This window comes from Lissotriton vulgaris, chromosome 6, assembly GCF_964263255.1.
Source record: "Lissotriton vulgaris chromosome 6, aLisVul1.2, whole genome shotgun sequence".
NCBI lineage: Eukaryota > Metazoa > Chordata > Amphibia > Caudata > Salamandridae > Lissotriton > Lissotriton vulgaris.
In genome coordinates, this window is record NC_141694.1 from 171,752,635 (window position 1) to 171,776,644 (window position 24,010).

At 43.2% G+C, this 24,010-nt stretch overlaps 1 protein-coding gene across 1 annotated transcript in view; it reads left to right on the top strand.

Annotated features, from left to right (window-relative positions):
- The first annotated feature begins 12,230 nt into the window (after positions 1–12,230).
- The window catches only part of LOC147706967 (cysteine-rich venom protein-like), a 257,680-nt gene continuing 245,900 nt past the window's right edge, over positions 12,231–24,010 (top strand). The window contains exons 1-2 of the mRNA XM_086925152.1: positions 12,231–12,284; positions 18,990–19,118. Of these exons, the coding sequence (XP_086781278.1) occupies positions 12,231–12,284; positions 18,990–19,118 (183 nt within the window). The remainder of the gene's footprint in view (positions 12,285–18,989; positions 19,119–24,010) is intronic.

Consider the following 24,010-nt stretch of genomic DNA (forward strand, 5'->3'; position numbering starts at 1 on the left):
GAATGCAACTGAAAACGCCCCATTGGTAAACCATTGGAAACGTTGTAATCATTCTCTGAGTGACATCAAATGGACAGTGATCTCACGTATTGAAAAGGATCCACGAGGTGGAGATATGGATCAAAGACTCTCAAAAAGAGAGGCCTATCTGATTGTCAAATTTGACACAGCCGTGAGAGGGCTCAATGAAATATCGGAGATATATAAATTATGAAGTAACACCTGAATTACGGAAGTCACTACCATTCTGACTTCACGCATGCGCAATGATGTACTACATAAAGACGAGCCTCAGCCACCACATTACACTCCACGCATGTGCGAGGGACTAGTGCGATCGGAGACGCCGGCTACTTTGTCGATTAAACCTTTCGTTTTTTCTGGTAAGCTTTTGTTCGTTTAAGCGTTCTTCTTTAAGGACATGTGTACCTACACCTCGAACATTGGCCTGAGAAGTCTTTAATATTCTTCTCTCCCTTTCAATCAGTGACTGGAAACTAACGAAGACTGAACCCGAATATTCCACAACTTAGAGGTGGGACGTGATCGTCCACGATCCTCCGGTAAGAAACCAAGTCCAGTAGCATTCTATGAAGCACTATCTTATGCTATCACTCCACACTAATAGCGTACGTCTCTCCCCCAGGCCTTCCGAAGCGTACTCGCCGTCCATTCTCCTACTAGGAATTGTTTTCACGGAATTGTTTCACCGATGTGGCTGCCGCACACACCTTAGGTAATTGGTTTTTTTCCCAAAACATTGGATCCCTAAGTCTCGGACAAACATTTCACCTCATTTATGTAGTCCTTATTGTTTTGTTGTTACACAGGTGATACATCTTTTCTCTCGGATCATCTCCGCTATTGGTAAGCTTTTGGAACCGTGGGTGGTTCTACACTCCAGCTTCTTGGTTCTTTTAACCTTTTAAGTTACAAACTATAGAATTGTGTTCTTTCTCTTTTTTAGAGCTACCTGGCCCTGATGAGAATCCCTTCCAACTCATAGGGATTTGAAACGCGTAGGCCCCTTCATGTCCAGTGTCTGCTTATTTTCATTATCCTCCCCGTAGTGTGGAAACATCATCATACTACTGAATGCAAATTGTTGGATATATTGCTTTTGATTATACCATTTGAAAATTATTGATTTGTTTTGATTTTCACATGCATAACCTTTGTATAAATTGTATAACTTGTATATAATTGTATATATTCTAGCAGACCTAATACTCCGCTCAGTTATTTATCCGTATCTAACCGGGCTGAGTATTTGTAGTTGTGTGTTGTACGAATGAAGATGAATGAATGTGATACGACTGATTTCGATATGCCTGTTGGATTTTAACAAAAAAATTTTCACTGGTTTTTGTCCGCATTACTTTCTCTTGGTGTGTAAAAACTGTATTTTTGTTCAATTGTATATGACTAAAACATATATGACCCCTTCTTTCTTTTGACCTAGACGTTAAAATAAAATAGCAATTTATAAGCACACCCCAGTCTTGAAGAATCCTCCTTTCTGGTGGTAATTCCCTCTTGCAATAAGTATCAGTATAGGCGTTTGTTCTTTGTTGGATATATATCGGCCCAGCCTTGGTGGTTCAGGGCCAACCCCACTTGTTTTCAGGTGTACCAACGTTCAGCTTTCTATTACAAGGTGAACGATTTTCATAGGAAAGCAGGCTTGCATGAATGTAATAGACTTACAAAGCACACCAGTTGCCAGAAAGTGTCAAGGTGCTACTGGTAGTTAGTCTTGGGAAGAAAAAGGAGCAAAAAGTTTAATCCCCTACCTGTCCATTAAGGAGTAAAAAGCCAAGTTTTCATGGCCGTGCGAAACGGAACTGTAATCTTGGAGACTGAAAACAGCTGTACTATTGTGTCTCTGGGGTACTCTGGTGCTAAAATAAATAAACACCAGGACCTGTCATTTATGGAGTAGCATTGACTTGATCTATTATATTTATCTATCCCCCTGACCTATGGCTTTGTTTAGTGCTGGTCTAATTTCATCACTAGACTGCAAGAGTCTCTGTTCAACTTGATAAATGTGATTAAGCAGCACTGCTTTGCTATAGAACTCTCTGCTACTTGATGACCAATGACCTATGTTCTACAGAGTTATGTGTTCTACAGGTATCAAATATGTTGTATAGTTTTAATGTTTATATGCGCTGAACTCTATTGACTTTGTATATTGTGTATTAATTTCAGAAAAGTTCTAGACATCATAGAGATGTTGCATGCATTTTCAAATGTCAACACTATTCCATGCTCACTCTAGTTCTTGTCTGGGGAGCATACCATAATATTCCATATATTAGTTAGTGATCATGATTGTCTTTGTCTTTTATGTTTCTAGGGTCTCTGTTGAGGGCCACCATCACTGGTAGAAGATCCATCACTAGTGAGTGTTTCAGGGGACCTGCAGGTATGTAGAAAGTACAGAGCCAATTTGTTGCCTCCTTTTGAGTATGGAACATTGTTGTGAAAGGATAATACAAACCGTGCAAGGCTTTAACTCTAAAGCACCAAACCAAGATTACCTTATAATTCTAAATAGCGGACAAACTATTGCAAGAGGTGAAGGATGGGTTAAAGACATAATAGCGGAAATTTGACACACAGAAATAGGCAAATGCATGCCTTTGTAAATCGGTTTCTTAGATTTTAAGAAGTCAACAAAAAAAATGATCTTCACACTAGAAACAAGTGGCAGTGGTAAGACAGAAAAGGTAAGCACCTCCGTAGTGTTTGCAATATGTTAGATTCTAAATGTATAAGCGTGCTCAATGTAAACACTATGCCACCTAACCAGTGTTACCCTGTGTAGGATAAAGATTTTTCCTTATACACTTGAAATCGAAAAACTAAGGTACAGAGCACAGCATCAAGTTAGTTCTTAAGCTGAACCTCAATTAATACAGCACCAAGAAAAAACACACAATAGACAAGGTGGTATAGTCCAAATTCAAGTGTGAAAATGTAGAAACTCTTTGTTGACACGAAGTTGTAGCGTAGATGCAGACAGCCGACACAGATCAAGAGTTTCTACATTTTGTATGATAATTTCTGCTGGGGTCATAGATTTAAGGAGTAAGGACCCTTACTGTGTTTTTAATGTTAGGTAACAGCTGCACTCCATGCAGCATCCTAAACTACTAAATAATATCCATGATGGTGCCCCACCCTCTTCTAGGGTCATCACAAGCATCAAAATCTGTTATTTCACAATTCCCTTAGGCATTATGGCGTGCTCCTTCCTAGGTGCTGGGCTTCCCGAACACAGTCATTGAGCCCGCCCCTGGGGATGGTTTCTCCAGGGCCTTAGCAGGCTCAAGGAGGGGACTTGTGTGCCACCTACCCTTTCAACACTTTTCAAGGCCCCAGGGTATGAAGACTTGGGGTAGAAAAGGGCTTGGTAAGAGAGCTAGGCACCCCTTCCCTTTTATCTAATTATTGGTCCTGGGGACTGGAGTCCATGCACACCCTTATCTTTATAATGATGTCAGCCCTGGGAAATGGGTTCCCAGGGCCTCCCTGAGGCTTGGTGATGGCGGCCATGCACTCCCCCTCCCCTATAATTTTCAATTCTGACTCCCTACTGGGCTCTGAGCTACCTCGAGGGGTTTTAATTTTTGTAGTGAAGTCTTTTTTATTATTTTGCTGTGGATTCTTTGATCCTTTGAAAATTTGCCACAAGATATAAAAAAATACATGTTCACCCCTTTTGCTCCCTTCCGACTATGCCCAAGGGAGTTGGGTATCTCTACCCTTCCCCCTTATATATTTTGTTTCAATGTTTTGTAGGACTCTCGACTGAGTCCTGAGTCCTAATATAGCTGTAGCCATATCCTTGTTGATGTGGTGGCAGCCAAGCGGATCTTCTCTGGGGATCTGGTGGCCCCCAATTCTCCACAGTGCGAAATATACAAAGTTTGACCGTAACAGATTTACATCACATGACAAAAAGCATACTTTGTGGACCAAGATCTAACTTTGTGCCAAATTTGGTGTACTTCTGTTCAATTTTCCGGTGGAAAAATTAATAGGGAATTGATGTTTTGAGTCCTCGCTCTTTACTTGCTCTTGCTTGACTGATCACCACAACGAACAGAGCTGAGGTTGTTGAGACTTTTTCTAGAAAGTTTTGTTAAGATTCATCAAATGGAACCAAATGTATTAAGAAAACAAAAATGATTTTCCTATGGAAAGAAGACCTAACTATAACTACTTAGTTGTGGTCTAAGCCCAACTTTTTATGAACTGTGAAAAAGATTTAAAAATATTAGCAAAACACAATTTGTAAAGCGCATGTTAGGGGCATTCCTTTGAAACTGCAATTCGATAACCTATGTATCAATAGTTTGTTACACCAATTCCAGTGACAATATATATGCTAGATATCAATTACTAAGTTAGGTAGTGTTTCACAAAAGGGCAGGGGCCTCCTTTGGTTCACTTCCCCTTTGTGAATTGTGGTGGCAGGTTCAAGGGAAGTTAGCAGTGTTCCCATTGAAGTTGTTTTGAAATCTTTAAAAAAAATTCTTTTAAGCAGCTCTGGTGCCTGGTCCCTTTAGGGAGTACTCCTGTAGCGAAAAGTTTAAATATAGGGCTCTCTGATTTGCTAAGGGAGATTTGTCTCTCATTGGAATTTTTGCTACCATAAAACTGTTACTGCTCTATCTGACGCACGCTCTATTGAGGTCAGCCTTAACTTGTGCCTAGCTGCTGGACAAGCGCAACTGGATGACAGGGATTACTGCTCAACATTAATAGTTTCTGTACTATTTGAATCTAAAGATGTAAAAATATCATAACTTGGGATGCCCTTTTGGATTTGTGTCATTTTGATGTTTTATTTAGTAAGATTTACTCTATTTTTCTAAATTGATTTGGGATTTTTCATGTGTTGTGTGTTTTGACTTTATTGCTGTTTTGGTACTGAGTAAATACTTACATATTGCCTCTTGGCCAAGCTTGTCTGCTCTGTGTCATACCTACCAGTGGGCTGATCTCAGGCTTATTTAGTGACCTTAAGGGATCACCCTGTGAAGATGGGTTGGTTACTGGAGGTGGGTACTGAGCCCTTCAAATAATACCCCGATTTCTTCATCATTGGTGACATCACTAATGCCATCTCTAATGAAATCAACCATATAATTGCTGCTCCATACTTACAAATATCTTATAAAAACTGAAGATAGTTAGTTAAGGGAATCCAGTCATGTGCAGCATAGAGTTACTCTGTGCACACAGGTGTGCATAAAGTAGAAATAGCATAGCCTTGGGAGTCAAATGCATTTACAGATAAATGCTAAGCACACCTGATGTGAATTAAGAGTCATATTTCCAATTAGACTTAAGGCCAAAGTTTGTTACAATAAATGTCAGAAATGTCATAGCTTCTGTTGGCAAAAGATTATCCACTAGTGTATGTCTTAGCATCTACCCATGGTATATAGTTGCAATAACGTGCTATAGAAAAACCCTACTTAATTAGGATGCTTAGTACTTTCCTGATTAATTTGAAGCATTGCAGATTGTCTAACAATGTAGAATATAGGGGTGACTCATTCGGAAGTGGTGTAACTCATTCTAGAACTGATAGCATGGCTTTAAAACTGTGTGCTATGATGCTCATCTCAGGAAAGTGCTCATTGTATTTTACTAAACCATACATATGGCATGGCAGAAGGTGTATCAGGAGGAAATGTATACCCATACACCTTTTGGTTTAAAACTGCAGTTCTTGGGATACTTTTAAGAGGGTGATCCTGTTAGGATGACTAGAGTATGAACTATTTTTTGGATAGTGTTCATGGTTTAAAAATGTAGTGCCCCCTTTAAGTCTATAGAGACAATTTGTTTTTAACTGGCTGAATGAAAGTAAAAAGAACGTAACATCCTCTAGATGTTAGAGGCTTGACAGATATGCTATGTGCATAGCATGTGATCAAAGGTTATGTCCATTATGACTTGATTTAGCATAGGTATATCTTGTAAATTACTTCTGGCCACAAACCAATAGGGCACTATGAAAAGTATTGAATGACTTCATCAGTAATAATGAAATGTCATGCCATTTGAGAAGTCCCAAGTGATGTCGCTAATAATGCCATCAGAGTCGTGTGATATGTGAAGTCATAAGCAGTGCAAGACTGATGCACAAATTACAGCTAGGTCACTAAATTATAACTGACGATTTTCAGTGTTAGGTGCTTAAATGAGATAAGAAGAAATATTTTGGAAACAAATAGTTATCATTTTACTTAAACTCTTGTTTTAAAAAAAAATTCAATTCAATCATGGAACCAACCGGGCTCTGGGACTGGGCCTTGGGAACCTTGGAACTCTCCCCATCCCCATTCCTCTTCTGAGAAAGGATGTGGGTCCCTACATACCTCCCACTACATTATGACCTATCTGGGCTACTACAAACCTTTCCCACCACCCTCTGTTAGGAAATACCTGAACCACTCCCCTTAGGATTACTCCCAAATACCTTTCCAGACCCTCTGGTACTCACTTCATGGAATCAGCGAACTCGCACTCCAACAGGTGTTGGCATAGCGCTGGAAAACAACAATGGAACATGTGTTCAAAATTGTTTGTTCCTTCGGTCACCCAACCCTCCAGTGCATCACAACATTCTTCCACAAACTCCCCTCAAGACTGGTGAGAAAGTTTCCTATTGCCCCTGGATCTCAACCTACACCCTTCAGGTGTGACACCCTCTTCCTGGGATCTGGATGTGGAAGTTTCTACACTGGACCCCACATTGCTCCAATCACTGGACTCCACCCTCACTGGTGAATCAAGAACACTGAAACTACTCTCAGGGGACAGTGTAGCCTCAAGAACCACTTTCTCTCTAGCAAAGGACCTCTCTGCCTCCGCCATCCTCTCCTGCACAAAGTCTCTATCAGCATCAGTCTTTCTCTCTTCCACTACCAGCTGCGCTAGCTCCTTGGAATGCTCCAATTTGAGCCTTTCCAATGCCAGCGGGTGCTCTCTTTTTTCCCTCCTGTCCACCATCTCCTCTGGGGACTGAGAAAGGGAGAGGACACTACTCCTGGCACCAGACCCAGCAAGGGACTCCCTCTCCACAGGGTCCTCACTACCTACTGGCGTCCCTGCCCAGTCATTTCCTCCCTCCTGTGCAGACTCTTCAGGGTCTCCCTCAAAACCACGACTTAGGAATGTGGGTGGGTAAAACAAAGGTTCCACCCTGGTCTCTAATACTACCCCCCTGTGATCCAATTCAAAGAGGAACAGAGCTCATTGAAAGTTGCCCTCTATTGCTAGCCTCCTTTCTCTGCAGAGACCCTTTACCTCCTCCTCAGTGTACTCTCATAGGTCATCTTCCTTACAGACTAGCCCCATTCTGGCAAGGTACACAACCTGAAGAAGGAGTATAGAATACAAAATTATTACTGAGAGAAAATCAGTAGAAATCAAAACACATGATTGTCTAAAGTGCAACCATGCGTCACTGTGGTACTGGGCAAACTCAAGTCCTATCCTCACTGCTGGCAATTAATGTTAGAAATTGCGTTTCTGCTTTGCTAGGGTATGCACCTAAGCCAGGCAGAACCCATCACTCGAGTCAGGGCAAGGGAGTTACCCTCTGAAGATATCCCCTGCTCACCCCTTCGGTAGCTTGGCAGAGCAGTCAGTCTTATCCCAGAGGCAATGGGTAAAGCGTTTGCGCAACCCACCCACACAGCAGTGACACACTAGGCATGCCACAAAAGGGACTCCACACAAGGTTATATAAAAATATCCTTTGTATTATTTGCAAAACACATTAGACCACAACCACATAAAGCACAGTGCCATTAGGCATGGTAGAATTTCACTTAGCACAACACATTATGCTTATCCATCAACAGCAGTGCACCATAGTAAACACTGGCCAGTTGCACAAATTAGGGAAATATCATGCCCACATCAGGCAACTTCCTGAAATAATAATCAGCATCCAGATACTGTAAGGTAACACAACCTATATGTCATAGTATCAGGGCATGTAACATGCAGCGACAACCTAAGACCATTCTCCTCCCTTCCTGGTGCACATTATCTGGTAACACCCACTAGGGTACCGGGCACAGCAGCACCAGCAGGCCTCTGGCGGGTTAGGTGGTTCCACACTGCAGGCTTCGGGCCACCATCCCGCCTACAACACTTCCTTTACCACAATGGGGGAGGCCTCCGTCGAGGTCTCACCCCATCTCCTCCTCAAGGTACTGTATGCCCCTGGGTAAGCAGGCGTTAGAGAAAAGGGGAGGGGGGCACCGGCACTGCGGAGAAACCTCGCCACCCCGTCCCACAAGTTATCCACAGCCAAGGCAGCTCACCACAATCCCGCGGAGCAGCTACTGAGGACGAAAAAGGCCACTGGCTCACTGTATCACTCCAGTCAGTCCCCTCTGGGCCGGGAAGGCACTGACCACAGTCTCCACCGCTCCATTCTATCATGGAGTCTTCTCCGATGGCAGTCCGCACCCCGATCTGGGGCGGGTGTGCAACAGCAACTCTCTTCTCTCCCTCGAGAGCATCCTTGCTCTTTCTGGCCGACAGCTCTAGTACAAGGGCGCTGGGGCACTTGGTGCAGCATCTGGCTTGGGGGCAGGACTGCGATGGGCCACAGTCTTTCTTCCCGATGCTTCTCCCTGGTCGGAGATGTCAGCTAGATGCTAGGTAACACCTGGCAAGCCTATGTTGCTCGCTCTCACAAGTAGCACTCCACAGCAATTTCCCGGCGCCTCCTCACCCTCACAAGTAGCACTCCACATGCGCTGGGCAACAGCAGGTTGGGGAACACAGTGCTCCCTATCAGCAATGTGCTTCCCACACGCTCTCTACTTACAAACAAAGCGCTCAATTTAGTTTACAAAGCCATGCAATCCCCAGATCCTATATAGGGCTAGCCATGTGTTGGGTAAATATCATCAGGCTGGCCATGAAGCCCTGGGACGTCACTGGGGCAGAGAACAGGGCACAGGCAGGGCAGCACACAGGGCCACTCATTAGAGTGGCAGTCCATTATACCATCAAGCAGGCAGTAGGTCAGTCTCACAACAAAGAGTCCTAAATGGGGGTTCCTCCTGGCACAGTCCACACAGTGACTTCTTTCACATGCGGTCAAAGCCCCTTTATTTCTTTGATCTAGGGGCACCTTAAAACACATTTACACAACACTGCCCATTCATAGTGTAGGCCCTGGCCTCAGCCACACCACAAAGGGGCAGGGCCAGCATTGTAGAAGGCAGGCACAGCCCTATCCAGTTGCAGGTGCAACTCCCCCAGTACTCCAAATGCAGACCATGCCTATTCAGGTGCAAGGGAAAACTCCTCCTTACTCTAAACTCAGCCAAGATCTTCTCAGCCTAGCGCCGAGTCACCCAGGACAAGCAGGACACACCTCACCCCCCAGGAACTTGCTGGAGTGAATGCACATCCCCTCTCCCCTGTCAGTCAGAACCAGACACTCAATAAACATCCAGGCAGGTCACAAAAACATATAGCACACAGAAATGCACACTTTCAAAAGTGGCATTTCTAATATAGTCATAATAAATCTGCTTTCACCAATAAGCAGATCTTATCACTACTATTCCAAACATACCAACCATGGTTCTTCTACCCCTCTCATGTCAGGAATTACCACTTACTCACATATCAGGGAATCCCCAATACAAAACTATGAGAGGGCAGCCTCATAGCAGTGCACAACCAAATAGCCTGTTTGTCACTACCAGGACATTCTACACAGTTAAGGCACATGTCCTACCTTTTACCTACACTGCACCCTGCTCATAGTGCTAGCAAGGGCCTAACTTAGGGGTGACTGATATGTAGTAAAAGGGAAGTTGCAGGTGTGGCAACCACATTATATGCCACATCATGGCGACATTAAACTGTGCTTGCATACCCTGTAGTGCCAGAGGCCCGAGACAGGTTTCAAAGGCTACTTTGGTGGGTGGTGCAAGCAGCGCTGCAAGCCCACCAGTAGCATTTAATTTACTGGCCCTGGGTATATATGATACCACAGTACAAGGGACTTATAGGTACATTAAATATGCCAACCAGGTGTAACCCAACCTTACCAACTACCAGAGAGAGCACATGCACTTTAGTACTGATCAGCAGTGATAAAGTGCCCAGAGCCATAAAACCACCAACAATCGGTTGGAAAAAAATACAGGAGGAAGGAAAAAAGTTCTGGGATGACCCTGCAAAAAGGGCAAAGCCGAACAGAGAGGTTTTGACCAAATATGTCTGTCTTGTTCACAGATGAGAGTGCTTTCTCTATATATAATCCAGTTATAGTCCAATTATTAGTTCAGTGTAGCAGGACTAATTATATCACAGCCTCTGCATTGTGATATGTTTGGTTTATGATTTAGTGAAAACGATAGTGAAGAAAGGTGGCAGAGTTTAAAATCTTTTGATGGTTAAAAGTGAAACGTCTGGTGGAATTATTTTAGTTCCAATTTTGTACAGAGAGGTCCTATCTCACCGTATGATGGAACACTGTTATTTGTTTATATCAATCTCCCTATTAGAAATATGGTATTTTCATCTCAGCTTATTCAATTAAAGTACCAGCCAATTTTGATGACTATAATTATAAAATATGCTATTATCACTCAGCAGACTGTGGCAGCATGATATAACTATCATATCAGTGGCCTTGTACCCGTTGTTCTCTATTTAATGCTGCACAGAAAGCTACAATGTAATGATAAATGTTTCTGCAGCCTTTCTTTTCTTTGCAGTAAATACACATAGTAACAATGGATTGTATTGCGCTCTAAATTCTCTAAGTCATGTAACATATAGTATGAAATCTTTGAGTGTATGTATGACACTATTTGTCATATCATGGCTGAGATTATAAGTGATGTCTCTTGATTATATTTGTGATGTTATATGTAATGCCACATGTCCATCACCTGTTAAATACCAGTGTTTTTGAAATAAATTCTATTGTAAGCACAACATCCATCAAATAAAGTATTTCTCTGGGAGATTTTCCATTCTTTTTATAATGTTGGGATGTTTCTTAAGGGATATTTTTTGTGAATGTTGTTTAGATGATGTACATTATGAGACTAAACCCCTTCCTAAATGCATGTTTGGCACTACCTCTCTGTTGTAACCTGGTGTGGTTGTAATGCATCCTATCCATAGTTCCTTAGTTCTCTCCTGCTCAGCCAGTGTGTGTGTGATGTAATAGAATGTTGATGAGCGCCTGAGCTGTAAGATTGTCAGTTGGAGAGAGTGGGCTGAGCAGTGAGGATGCTTCTCCTGGTGGTGAATGTACCTATAACTTGTAACCTAAGTGATACCTTCATTAAATCTACATCTTATAATCTGCATGACCTGGCTACCTGACTCCTGTTCACTACGAAGTCATCTTTAACTGGTGACCTTCTGGAAAAAGAAACACGTGTGAAAGGTGATTTAAGATGAAGATGCACCTTCCTGCACAAAAATAACCCTGCATGCAAAGGAGGGAGCCTTGCACTATGGTGGAAAAGTGGAAACGCAGGTGCTAGGCAGCCCAGTGTGCACCAGTGCTGGGGAAAGAAGAGGAATACATTGTATTGGAATAAATACATTGCATCCCTCCCCTTGCCCTGTAACTCAGCGCAGCAAGGTGACTTGCTGCACTGCGTTACTTTGCCAATAATATGCCCCAGCATGATGAGTAGTGCTCCACCAGTACTCACTTTAATGTTCAAGGGCTCCTATTGGCGCAGAATGACACGTATTGCTTCTGAGGAAAATGCTTCTAGATATTTTATTGAGGGACGGGCTGATCATTTGGGCACTTTGCCATTTCCGCAGTGAGGTATAAGCTAGGAGACTGAATTCATGGCTGGATGGGCTGAAAAGACACAGCCTTACAAGTGAATATGCCCTATATTGGAAAACATTTGTTGTAATGTGAACCAATCAGTCCAAGTTTTTTCAAAAACAAATTTTGTGGGGAGCATCCCTCCCAAACCCACTGCAGAGGGTCGTGCTCTCTCACAACACTCCATGCCAGATCTGAACTTTCTTTTTAACAGGGCGGGTTTGGTTCCAATAAAGCATAGTAATCAAATCTAGCAAGTAATATTTTTTAACAAGTATCTTTTTCAAATCTTACATCTCTGTAAATCTGGTGCACTTGAATAACTGCAATCTGTGGCTTTCTTTTTCAGAAAATAAAAATGTTGGCATTAATGATCATGTTCGTGGCTTTTGGTCTGCATCAATGCGATGAGGTATGGCACCAATCTTTATATTTAATAGATACTTTTCTTTAGTTCAAGTGAGCAGTCAAGCTCCCAGAAGAAAAACATATGGCAAAGTGCAGTAGGGTTATTTAATGGTTTACACAATCCTGGTGGGAATTTCGAGTTGATAAGTTACAAATGGTAAAAAAACGCATTCCCTTGAAGACAGATCTTATAAAGAGAGAAATCCGAAATTTGAAAAATTGGTAAAGAACGTGTAGAAATGTCTATGGAAAAAAAAACATTTTCCATCTATATATTTCCATTAATGCGCAGATAATTTGTTATAAACAGTATCATTTTACCTATCTCACTCAATACAAGTAATCACCCTTTTCCTTGTCGATGAAGAGGAATGCCTTATTAATTGCCAGTAATCTTCATTACTCCTGGTCCTGTTGTTCTCATCCCATTTATTACAAAGTTAGATATACCTATTTTGCAGACAGAAACAGGAGCAAAAGGAATACTGGAACCCTGAACACACACTCCCATTGGGAGTACTTAAGTCTTACTTACCCAGCATTCCTCCTGAAGTACCAAGTCCAATATATGAAAGATGGCTGTTTGGGAAGACAACGGGACCAGGAGTAATGAAGACTGTTGGTAAGTAATAGGGCATTACCCCCAGGTCTATCATGTCCTTATCCCATTTACTACAAAGTGAGAATACCCAAGCCAAGCACTCAACATTCATATATAAAAAATAAATGACAAAATATGCAACACCATACAGCAGCACACACAACTGAGTTATTAATACAAAAATAACATAAATCAGTGGCTAACATCCTGCAACACTTCCAACCCAAAATTTGTATCCTCACCCAATAAATTCTGGAACCTATAATGCCTGACAAAAGTATTGGATGAGGACCAAGTAGCAGCCCTGCAAATCTCTGCAAGGGACACCCCCTTATCTCGGCCTAGAAAACTGGCACCCCACGAGTAGAGAGGTCAGTCACGTTAGTTGGGACCCAGACAGAGATTAAGTCAGCTCAATCATCTTCTTAATCCACCAACCAAGGGACAAAGAAGAAGCCTTCTCACCACAGTAGGAAATCCCAAAGGAATCAAACAAGGAATCAGACTTCCTGAATGCACTTGTGTGATCCAAATAAATTCTCAAAGCCTGTTTCACATCCAACAAGAACCATGGAACACCATGTCCAGACTCTGAATTTGCTCCCAAAGCAGGCTAAATCACCTCCTAAAACCGATGGAAATTAGAAACCACCTTGGTCACAAGAGAATAATCTAAACAAAGAACAGCCCACCAAAGAACGGAAGGATTCACTTGCCATCTGATCCTCCAATTCAATTAGACACCAGGTCAAAGTGATGGCCTCTAAAAAAAAAACTTAAAAGTTAAAAACATAATGTCCAGCAGTTCCAAAGGCTCAAAGGGAGCAGCAACCAGAGCCTGCAATATTTGAAGCACATTTAACAACAGTAATAGGGGTTCACTAAAGGCTGAGAAAGATAGAAACTCTTCAACGATCTTGACACCAAATCATCCACATCTGACTGGTTCCCCCCAAGAGGACCTAAAAGCATTAATAGCAGCCCACAGGGCCCGCAAAGTAGACACAGCTAACCATTTCTTGAAAGCATCCCAAAGAAACTGCAACACATCGGTTATGGAACATTCAAGGGGGGCCAACTGAAAAGACCCACACCAACACTAAACATTACCCCAGTACCTCTCATAGGACTTGAGTGCAGAAGGCCTACAAGATCTCTGAAGGCCACTGCTAAGTGCCGAGGAGCCCCTTGTGCTGCAGCGCCCTCCTCTGAACTTCCACACTGAGAGATGTACCCTCAGAAGAGGTAAGAACATAGCAGACCGCAAGGGAGAAGATAAGCAAGGAATCAACCAAGGGGCCTGAATCACTAGGAGCTTGAAAGTAGGAAACCAAGACTGTCGTGGCCAGAAGGGAACCATCACCACAACCAAGTTGGATTCCCCCATCACATGAGCCAGAAAATTGGAGGGAAAGCATAAAACAGCTGGGATGATCAAAATTCACCCGTGTGAGAGAGGAAGGAATGAACCCCACTAATGTTAATTGCCACCAAAGACTGAATATGCCCCTCCACCCAGCAAACCAATGGCACTGGCACTGCATTCAGAGACTTGGAATGAATCCCCTCATCCGATGGTTCAGATATGCAAAAATCACCTGCTTGTTGGAACGCACCACCAAAGTGTGCCCCACCAGAAATTGACAGAACCCTATAACAGCTTGGTAAACTGCCATCAGTTCCCTCAAATTGGAAGAACCTCTCCCCAACCTACGAGTGGTGTCCCACCCAAATGCACTGGCATGCATATTCAACACCACAGGAGGATCAAGCTGTAACGGCATTCCCTTGGAAATATTGTCCTGCACCGTCCACCAGCTCAGATCTGTAATAATGTCAGGAGAGAGCAGAACTAATTGGTCGAGATCCCAAAAGCTGGGATCTCAACAGGACAGCCGATGAATCCAGAAAGGCCGTAGGTAAAAGCATGCTCAAGGAACTGTGAACACTGCAGCTGGCATGAGACCCAGTAGCCACAACCACATCTGGAACTGAAAAGAAGCACCCACCATCATCTTCACTGCCAATGACATCAAGACCATAGCCCTGGGAACTGGCAGAAAGAACCTGTTCAGGTCTGTGCGAAAACTGGATCAGTAAATGTCATGGCCTTTGAAGGTACCAACTGACACTTTCCCTGGTTCAGCAGGATCCCATGAGCCTTCGGTGCTGCACACACCACCTCCAGATCGTGAAGAAGCTGCTCCTTCAATGGGGCATGGAGCAGCCAATCATCCAGATAGGAAAACATGTGGATGCCCTGGAGTTGAGGTGAAGCAACCAACGGAGCCACCACCTTGGTAAACACCCTCAGAGCTGACCGAGCTGCAGCACACAAAACTGATAGTGAGTTCCCTGCATGCTGAACCTCAGAAACAACTGGCAGTGTCGATGAATTGGTACATGGTAATATGCATCCACCAGATCTAGGGTGCACATTAGATGATCCTGGAGAACCAAAGGAACCACCCTCTGCTAGGTTTCCATCTTGAAAGGCAGGTGTAGGACAAACTTATTTAATGCCTTCAAATCCAAAACTAACTGGAAGCCCCATTTTGCCTTTGCCACCAAAAGAATTATGGAGTTAAACCTGCTGCCTTTCTCCATCGGCGGAACCTCCAGAATGGCACTCTTCTGCAGAAGAGACCAAACACCTTTTGACAAAACTATCCTCTTTTAAGGTTTGAAGGGCCACAGAATCAGAGGCACTCCCGAATCCGGAGGGCTCTTCGCAAATTCTATCTAAAAGCCCTGCTTTAGAATGTCCAATACCCAAGCGTCTGAAGTAGACTTCTCCCAGTCCTGAAGAAAGTGCTGGATAAGTCTGCCGAGCACGAATTCCTGATCCACCATCATATAGTCAGGAACGAGGTTTTTGGAGGGGGAGACATAGCTTTCCTGTCTCTACCATGACCAAATGGAAACCTTTCCTGAAAATAGGGAAATTGATTACAAGAAGGCTGATGGAAGGGAGACTTTGGCTTCAATGACTGCGTATTAGACGTGGCCTGTTTAGGTAAAGAGAAATTTTTCATTTCCTTGATGAGTTTGTGTAGCTTGTCTTCCAATTCCACCACAAACAACATATTTCTGTGGAAAGGCAATCTGAGGGTATAATATTTAGGCCAAATCCATTTGCCAATCCTTCAAAACCAAAATCCCGGCTGCCTGCCAGATAAGCCCCACCTGACAGTGCAGATTATCTCACCATATCCAAGGACACATTAGAGAGATATTCCACCTGGCGTTCGATATTCTCCAACAACACAGAATATTCAAAGGTGTCATCCAAGGTCCGATACAAGGCTTTCACTTCCGAGATCAGAGATTTGGCCTATCATGTACCATAAATAGCAGCCCTGAGGACAAGGTGAGAGCGAGAATACACATTCCAAAGGGAGGCATCCATCTTCTTATCTACAGCATCCTTAATCACAGGATACTCTGCCAGCGATGTCCTCCCCACTAGACTAGCCACAAATGAATCAATATAAATCAAGTCTGGCAAGCTTTGCTGAACATCCTGCAGAGAGTCAATTTGCATACAAAAGGAGGGTAACTGTTCCTAAAGAAAAAAGTAAAAAAGGGGTGGTTGGAATAAACAGTGGTTAGGGAAATCTTCCTCATCAGAAGATTGAGTCCTCAAACACCCAAATGGGTGCTATGCTTTATCATGGGGATTTGCTCCTCATGGGGCTGGCACTGCAATGCCCCATGGGCCCAGCGAGAGGGCTCTTTATTGGAGATCTTCTCTTTCTGCTGTTATGATGAGTGAGGGGGTGTGAAGATAGGGTAGTGCATTTAGTGAGATGTGTTTTAAAACTACCTAAGGAGAATCCTTCGGTTTTCATAAAGTGATCCCCTTGGCAGAGCTAAAAACAAAAATGTGAGGGCTGCCAGTGGGATATTATGAACTGTGACATTCTAACAGTGTATCTGTTGAGGTCAACATGCATCACACCTGAGAGTTCCAGAAGGGATTCATAGTGTGTCTTCAGGACCAAAAGGTTGTTAATTCCTACCCTACACCAAAGCGAATATGAGACAGGAGTTACAATGGTGTTTATAGAAAGCAAACATTTGCTATACCAACGTGTATGTTGAATCACTAGCTAGATTTCAACGTTACAGAACATAAAGAAATAATACAGACATATGTAAGAAAGTTCACATGTATTCTGTAGCTTGTAGGAGTATTACATAAGACATATTGGTAGATACTCCTTATAGACAAGTTTACTATGACGTGTTTTTCACAAATGACCTGAGAACATGCTAGGAGCACAAACGTCGCTTCTTTGTGATCAGTGAGTGCACCACCCTGGAAATCAGGCAAGTGACATCTTCATATAATTAAGCGCCATTATGATAAGACAGACAGACATACATATAGATAACAATGATAAAACAAATCAATATTGTAACTCAGTAAGTGTAGGGTAGAGATATTACCCTGCTGGTGCCTTGGTAAATGCACCATAGATCAAGGCAGAGAACCGCTTCTTACTTCAGCTCAGTGTGGTCCCACACAATATGCATGTGTGACCTACCCCTCTTTTGCCCATCTGTATGTAGTGTGTAGGGCGGAGGGTGGAGGTTTTTATTTTGATCAGAAATTAATTTCAGGTGTGCCGGCAGGTGCCCATAGTAGATAGTGGGAAAAGGGTGCTAACTATTGCGGCCATCTTGACTGAGTGTTTTTAACATAGACTGCGAGCTAGCATTTAATATTCTGACTCCCACTTTCAAGACTAGGACTTTAAATGAGCATTTGCAGAGGTGTTTGCACTCACTTGTGTGACCAATGTCAGTATTATTGAGGCATGCTTGTATGGGCAGAGAGTCAATGAAAACTGTGTCGTGAGTAGCCCGTCCAGAGTGGTTTCGCTTGAGAAGTTTGCTTCTGTTGCCATCTTGTTGCATTGTTTGTAATGAGTATTGGTGCCGTTGCCTAGTATTTGTGAAACAAAGATTAAAAGAATAGAAGAAAATGAGGGTGAACACAATCTGTTAAGAAAGAAAACCATCCAAACCTTCAATGGGATCTACTCCCTCATAATGTTACGAGTATAAGGTGTAATTTGTTATGGCAGAAAATACTCCTATAAAGTGATTCAATCATTTTAATTGTGTAAAAGTAATTTCACAACAGCAATTGCATTGTGTATCAGTTTTTAAGCATCTTCTTCCTTCACAAGTTGCAAAAAGTCCAGTTCAGAGGGATGTCAACTTCCTTAACGTCATCACATCACCTCTAAGCAGATGGATAACCAGCATGTGTGTTTGCCGAATGAATCAGCCACTCTCCCATATCTTACTGTAGGTTTAACGCAAGGTTCACTGCACTTTGTACTGATTAAACATTTTAGTGCTCTTTCAAATGACAGTTCAGTTTACTAAACAGATTAGAAGTGCCCTGCTCCAGGTTCAGATGCCACGAGTACCAGTCATACATTTGCTACACAATCCTGGCTTTAAATGGCCAGACTATATTTTTCAGATGGAATAATATTCTGGTCACATGTCTTACAGTGTCTTCCTGCAGCCACTGTTGCAGGAGCTGTCATTGTGAGGAACTATGGAATATGGAAAATGCCTGCTAACTACGTGGCAAATTATGTTGCAGGTGTGCTACATCAATAATTATGTGGAAATCGTAGCAACCCAACCACTGAATAGTATAAATCCACTGGACCTCAACATTTAATAAGGTGCTAAAGTCCAAAGCCATAATATTACTTCAATACAGCAAAAAGCTGTGAAAAAAATAACATATTGAATTACAGATTGCATTTTACAATGCCTTTACTCAGGAGACAGACAAGACTACAAGTCACACGGTCGTTTCATTGTGATTTCACTTTACTGCAGATATTTAACTCCTCAGTCTCCATCATTAGTTTAAAAAAGACGCGTTCAATGATCAAAAATAGCATATTACGGGTTGTGCTTCTGAACTCATACTATATAGCAGAGTACTATATCATCCAAAAAATGAAAAATATCGTCTCCAATAGCATGTTTTCTATACATACAATACTTTAAATTACATGTTTTATATTTCTATTTTGGAATCATGACATTTACATCCGATGTTCATTGTTTTAGGAGTTTCCACGCTGTGAATCACTAGATGAAGTGGACACATGCAAAGAATCTGTCCAGCAGCAGATTGTTGAAAAACACAATGAATTAAGAAGAGCAGTAAGACCATGTCCAGGCAACATGCTGAGAATGGTAAGTTTACTTTCTTAGCAATGCATGATTCTAACCGCTGATGTGCAGTCTCTGTCCGTCGGAAGCACAAACCATAAACAGACGCCAGAATGGGGCACACATTCCACAAACCTAGCTAATACTTTCCAGGGCAATTCTTGTTTTCGTCCAGCTTGGAATTAGGGGCCTTATACTGAGTGCATTTTTGGCATACGTTGGCAGAAAGAGTTCATGCATTTTCTATGTGTTTCGCTCTAGTTGAAGCTCATCAGAGGAATGTAGCAATGCGGCAAGGCTGGTCAGAAAGCAGATCGATTTTACAACAACATGCCTGAGTAGCACTGTAATTACACTGGGCCCCATTCACAAAGGTATACTTAGACAAAAGTCTAACTTTACGACTTTTGGTATTCAAACAAGGGGCCTTATTTATGAAGACATTGCGCCGCCGGTGCGTCACTTTTAACATGGGAAAAAGTGACGCACCGGTGGCGCAAGGCCTTCATAAATAAGGCCCAAGGCATTTACGAGTAGTAAATGTCATTTTTGAATACCGAAAGTCGTAAAGTTAGACTTTTGTCTAACTTTACCTTTGTGAATCAGGCCCAATGCCTTTACGAGGGAGCGGTTCTGATCAGCGGTCCTGTCCCTAGGACGGTAATAAAACATAAACACGCCTAAAATAGGGCATATTCCCAACAAACTGGCTAACAACTTGCAGATGCAGCTCATGTTTCTCTACACGGTAGGTGTTCTGGGCATTGTAGTTTGTGCTTTTCTGTTCACCTTTTGTCCTTCACTTCCTATTGTATGGGAAGGGTGAGGACTTGTTCCATAATTTGTTCAATTACGTATACACGTTTGCTAATGGATGAGAGCAACACATTCTTGACATGGTAGTGTGAATTTTGGGCAAGATGATGTTGGACAAAAGAGGCCTCCTATTGTTCACTGCTTTATGATCAAAGCACCTGTTATGTGAAATAGGTTAGTATTATATGAACATACCTTTAATTATTGATGGACACATCCAGCCTGTAATGTTGTGATGCATTCTAGTAGTTGGGAGTGGGCGGAGCTAGGGGGCCAGAGGAAGAGGAGGAGCGGAGACAGGAAAGAGACAGTTAGAGTAGGGACAGGGACACGACCAGAAGCAAGCAATAAAGCTACTATCAATAATATATATTTGTATGTCGTTATTGAAGTCACGACACGACAACTGGCGACAAGGGTGGGATTGGTGCATCTGCCACACACAGAACCCTGAAGGAGTGTCCTGTCACGAGCAGCGTAAGCAAAAGAAGAAACGCTGCTGTGGGAAGCGAGGCCGCTGCCTAGATCGAGAGGCCAGCAGTATATGCCCTAGCTCCACAGTTAGGCAACTGTGTAGAGCCCAGAAGAAGCGGAAAACAATAAGCGATGGGGCGCTTACAAGAGGTGCGTCTGATCGCGCCAAAAACGCGACTCACCCCGATGCGTGCAAGTTGGCACGCGCTGAACGAGCAGAGGTCGGGAGCCCACCCTGACTCTGCCTATCAAAGTTCAAAAGATACTTTATTCGGTTTAAGTCACAAAAACCATAAAAGTGTACAGGCATTAAAACAGTCCACAACCCGCCCAAGATAAAATATAACATATAACATAGATAAAAAGCAGAAATATACAAAACATGATGGCAGGGTGTTTTTTCCTTTTAAAAACAACAGTGTACACGTTGGTGACCTTATTTGGGATTTCAAACAGTAGTTTATATTTATAAAAAGTCCTCTAAGGCCAAGCGATCTTTTTGCCAAGTCTCATTGCAATGGTTAAAAATTTAGCCACATTGAAAATAACCCAAATCTCTGCCAACAGTTGGAGGTACAGCAAGGCTGGCTTCACTTGCCTAAAACCCTTTCCTTTTAATAACGGTATAATAAATTTAAGTCTGATACCTTTAAAAGATGTATTTTGTTCAAACGGAACCTTGTTAACAGGTACCTGTGATTGGCATTATTCACGACTTTAAGGTACAGTTCCGGTTCAGGGTCAGGTGAAACAATCAGCTGATGGGACCTGACAGAGGGTTTAAGCAGCTCCCTGCCCTCTCTGTCCATTCCTCTATTCAACAAGAAGGTATTTTTGACCCATTTCATGTCCCCTTTCACCAAACTTGAGGGTTTATCAAACAATTCTGGTCGTCCCAGTTTTGCGCACATTTGTTGCACATACTTCAACCAGGTGATCTTGTCCCAGTGGTCCAGACTTAAACAATCTTTTAAGATTTCATGATTTACATCAAGCTCTGGGTTTAGCCAAACTGCCAACCATTTTAATAAGGGGGCCAGGGCGATTTTGTCTTCCAAATAGCCTACGCCGCACTCCTGATGAACTATGTAGTTTGCGGTGGAATTTGGCAGGGAAAGAAGAGTTTTTAAAAAATTATCCTCTGAGACCTGGAGCGATGAAACCTGTTTAAAGCCCCATAAATCGGCCCCATACGTGGCGATTGCAGTACATTTAGAAGCATATACTTTTAGTACTGCCTCAATGGGTTTCACTCCTAGTTTACGGGAGAATCTTAGTACTGCCGAAATTGAACGTGCCAGGGAGGTTTTTTTCTCCACCAGTTGGGGGTTCCACGTGGAGCCCTCATCGAAGACCACCCCCAAATAAGGAAATCTAGAAACTCGTGTCAGCTTGTGTTTATTACAGAATAGTGACATCACATTATTCCTAGACTTGGCTTTGTGACCTACTACCATGACATGAGACTTCCCAAAGTTAACGCTCAGGTCAAGGTTATCCATAAAAACATAGAAAGAGTTCAGCAGGCGTTGGAGTCCTACTGCGGCTCTAGCTAGGAGGGCAGCGTCATCCGCATACAGTAAGGCAGGCAGTTAATATTTCCCAGCCTTCGGGATATCCTTACAGACTCCACTCAAAGCTTTGCCAAGGTCGTTGATATATAGTGTAAAGAGCAGGGGAGCAAGAATGCGCCTATCACTACAATTCATGAAGGAGTGCCCCCTGATGTTGCCTGGTGCCCCCAGAAAAGCCCCACTGATCAGCGCTATCGAGCGCCAAAGAAGACTGAGTTTGAGCGCCGACATCGGGATCTCACCCCCGATGCGTGAGACTTGGCAAGCTGTCGCCGAGTAAGCGCGTGACCCAGAGAAGCAAGGCCGGAGCCCACCCTGACCTCACCTGAACGTGGCAGCGCTGGAAAAGGTGTGGAGACCTGGAGAAGTATTGCTGCCCCTGAGACCGGCTGCCAGAGAGTCCTGTTTGAATCGGCCTTGGTTAGAATGAACAGAGAGGAAGTCTCGTGTGAATTGAGATTTCAGGGACGGCGGCCATCTTGAAGTCAGGCAGCCATAAGGACAGATTCCAGGTGGAAATTATAAGCGGCCATTTTGAGTTCAGACAGTGTCAGACATTAAGAAATAAACATTGGTACATGCAAAAACAAGCATTGATACCTGCAAAACATACAATGGCAAAAGCAATGAGCAAGAAAACAAGCACTGGTAAATGCACAAACAAGCATTGGCGAAGACCAAACAAGCATTGGCGAAGACAATAGACAAGTAAACAAGCATTGGTAAATGCAAAACAAGCACGTGCAAATAGAAGTGGTGCAAGGAAACAAGCACTGGCCGATATAAGAAGTGTGATGAAACAAGCCTAAGCAGATGCAACAAACGCAGTCACACAAACATAAGCAAACGCAAGTGGTGTAAGAGACCAAGCACAAGCGAATGCGAGAGACAGATAAAAACAACGTTGAGCACAAACCGAAGAGTGCAGAATTGCAAAAGACCCCGAAGAGGGCAGTCCTACAGAAGACCCCGAAGAGGGCAGAACGGCAGAAGACCCTGAAGAGAGCAGTCCTGCAGAAGACCCCGAAGAGGGCAGAATTGCAGAAGACCCAGAAGAAGGCAGTACCAGAAACAAGCGAAGATCGCACTGAATGTAAACAAGCACGAGTATAAGAAACATGAAGTGAAAGGAGCAAAGGGCCAATGAACACAGCAAACACTGGCAAGTGCAAGGTATGCACTGAAAACAAGCACAAGCCTGGACAAACCTTGAATGCGACAAACACAAGCAAGTGCCAAAGTAAACGTTCAGCACCACGTGAAGACAAACAATTCAAAAGTAACAGAGGCTAATAAAATAAATGATCCAGAAGTATGAGTAGATGAATGTCGAGGAAGCTTTCCCTCATCAACGAAGCGATTGAAGGACCTGTACTAGTCCAGGAGAGACGCATGAACGAACAAGATGTCAAATGTGCCAGGCACCATCGCGGAAGAACCATCAACCACCTGCAGCTAGCTTGCGACTCTAAGGAAAGGGAGCCACGAGTTACGCATAGTGTAGCTGAGTGGTGGCCAGTCTAAACTCAAGAAATCCAAGTTTCACTCACTGGCGCATACTGAGATAGGTGCGAAGCCTACCAACTTCAAAGCAAACGACCAGACCAAGGATCTCGGCTGAAGAGAGTCAGCAAAGAAGAGGGGAAGCAAAGGGAACAGTCCTGTGCCTGTAGTAGATCGGAATCGTCCTCTCTCATGGTGGTGGGAGAAGTAACACAACAGTCCAATCCCTGCATTGAAGTGCCACCCCCAGTGACACAGACTAACACTCAGAGTTTGGGTCTCAAATGGACCCTTTGGCTGGAATCACTGGACGATTTTCTTGAAGCAATTGGTGAGCGAAGAGATATAATATGTCAGATACTACTGCTCCAGCTGGTATGTCATGAGGGCTGACGGTTAATCAGAACATTTCCTGAAAAGGACACAGAGACCTATGAAAGACTCCAAGAGAAGCTACGTGCCCATTTCCATGCACAGGTAGACGTGGATCATGCTCGCATCGCCTTCACCACAGCACGGCAGGAACCAGCGGAACCATTGCCAACATTT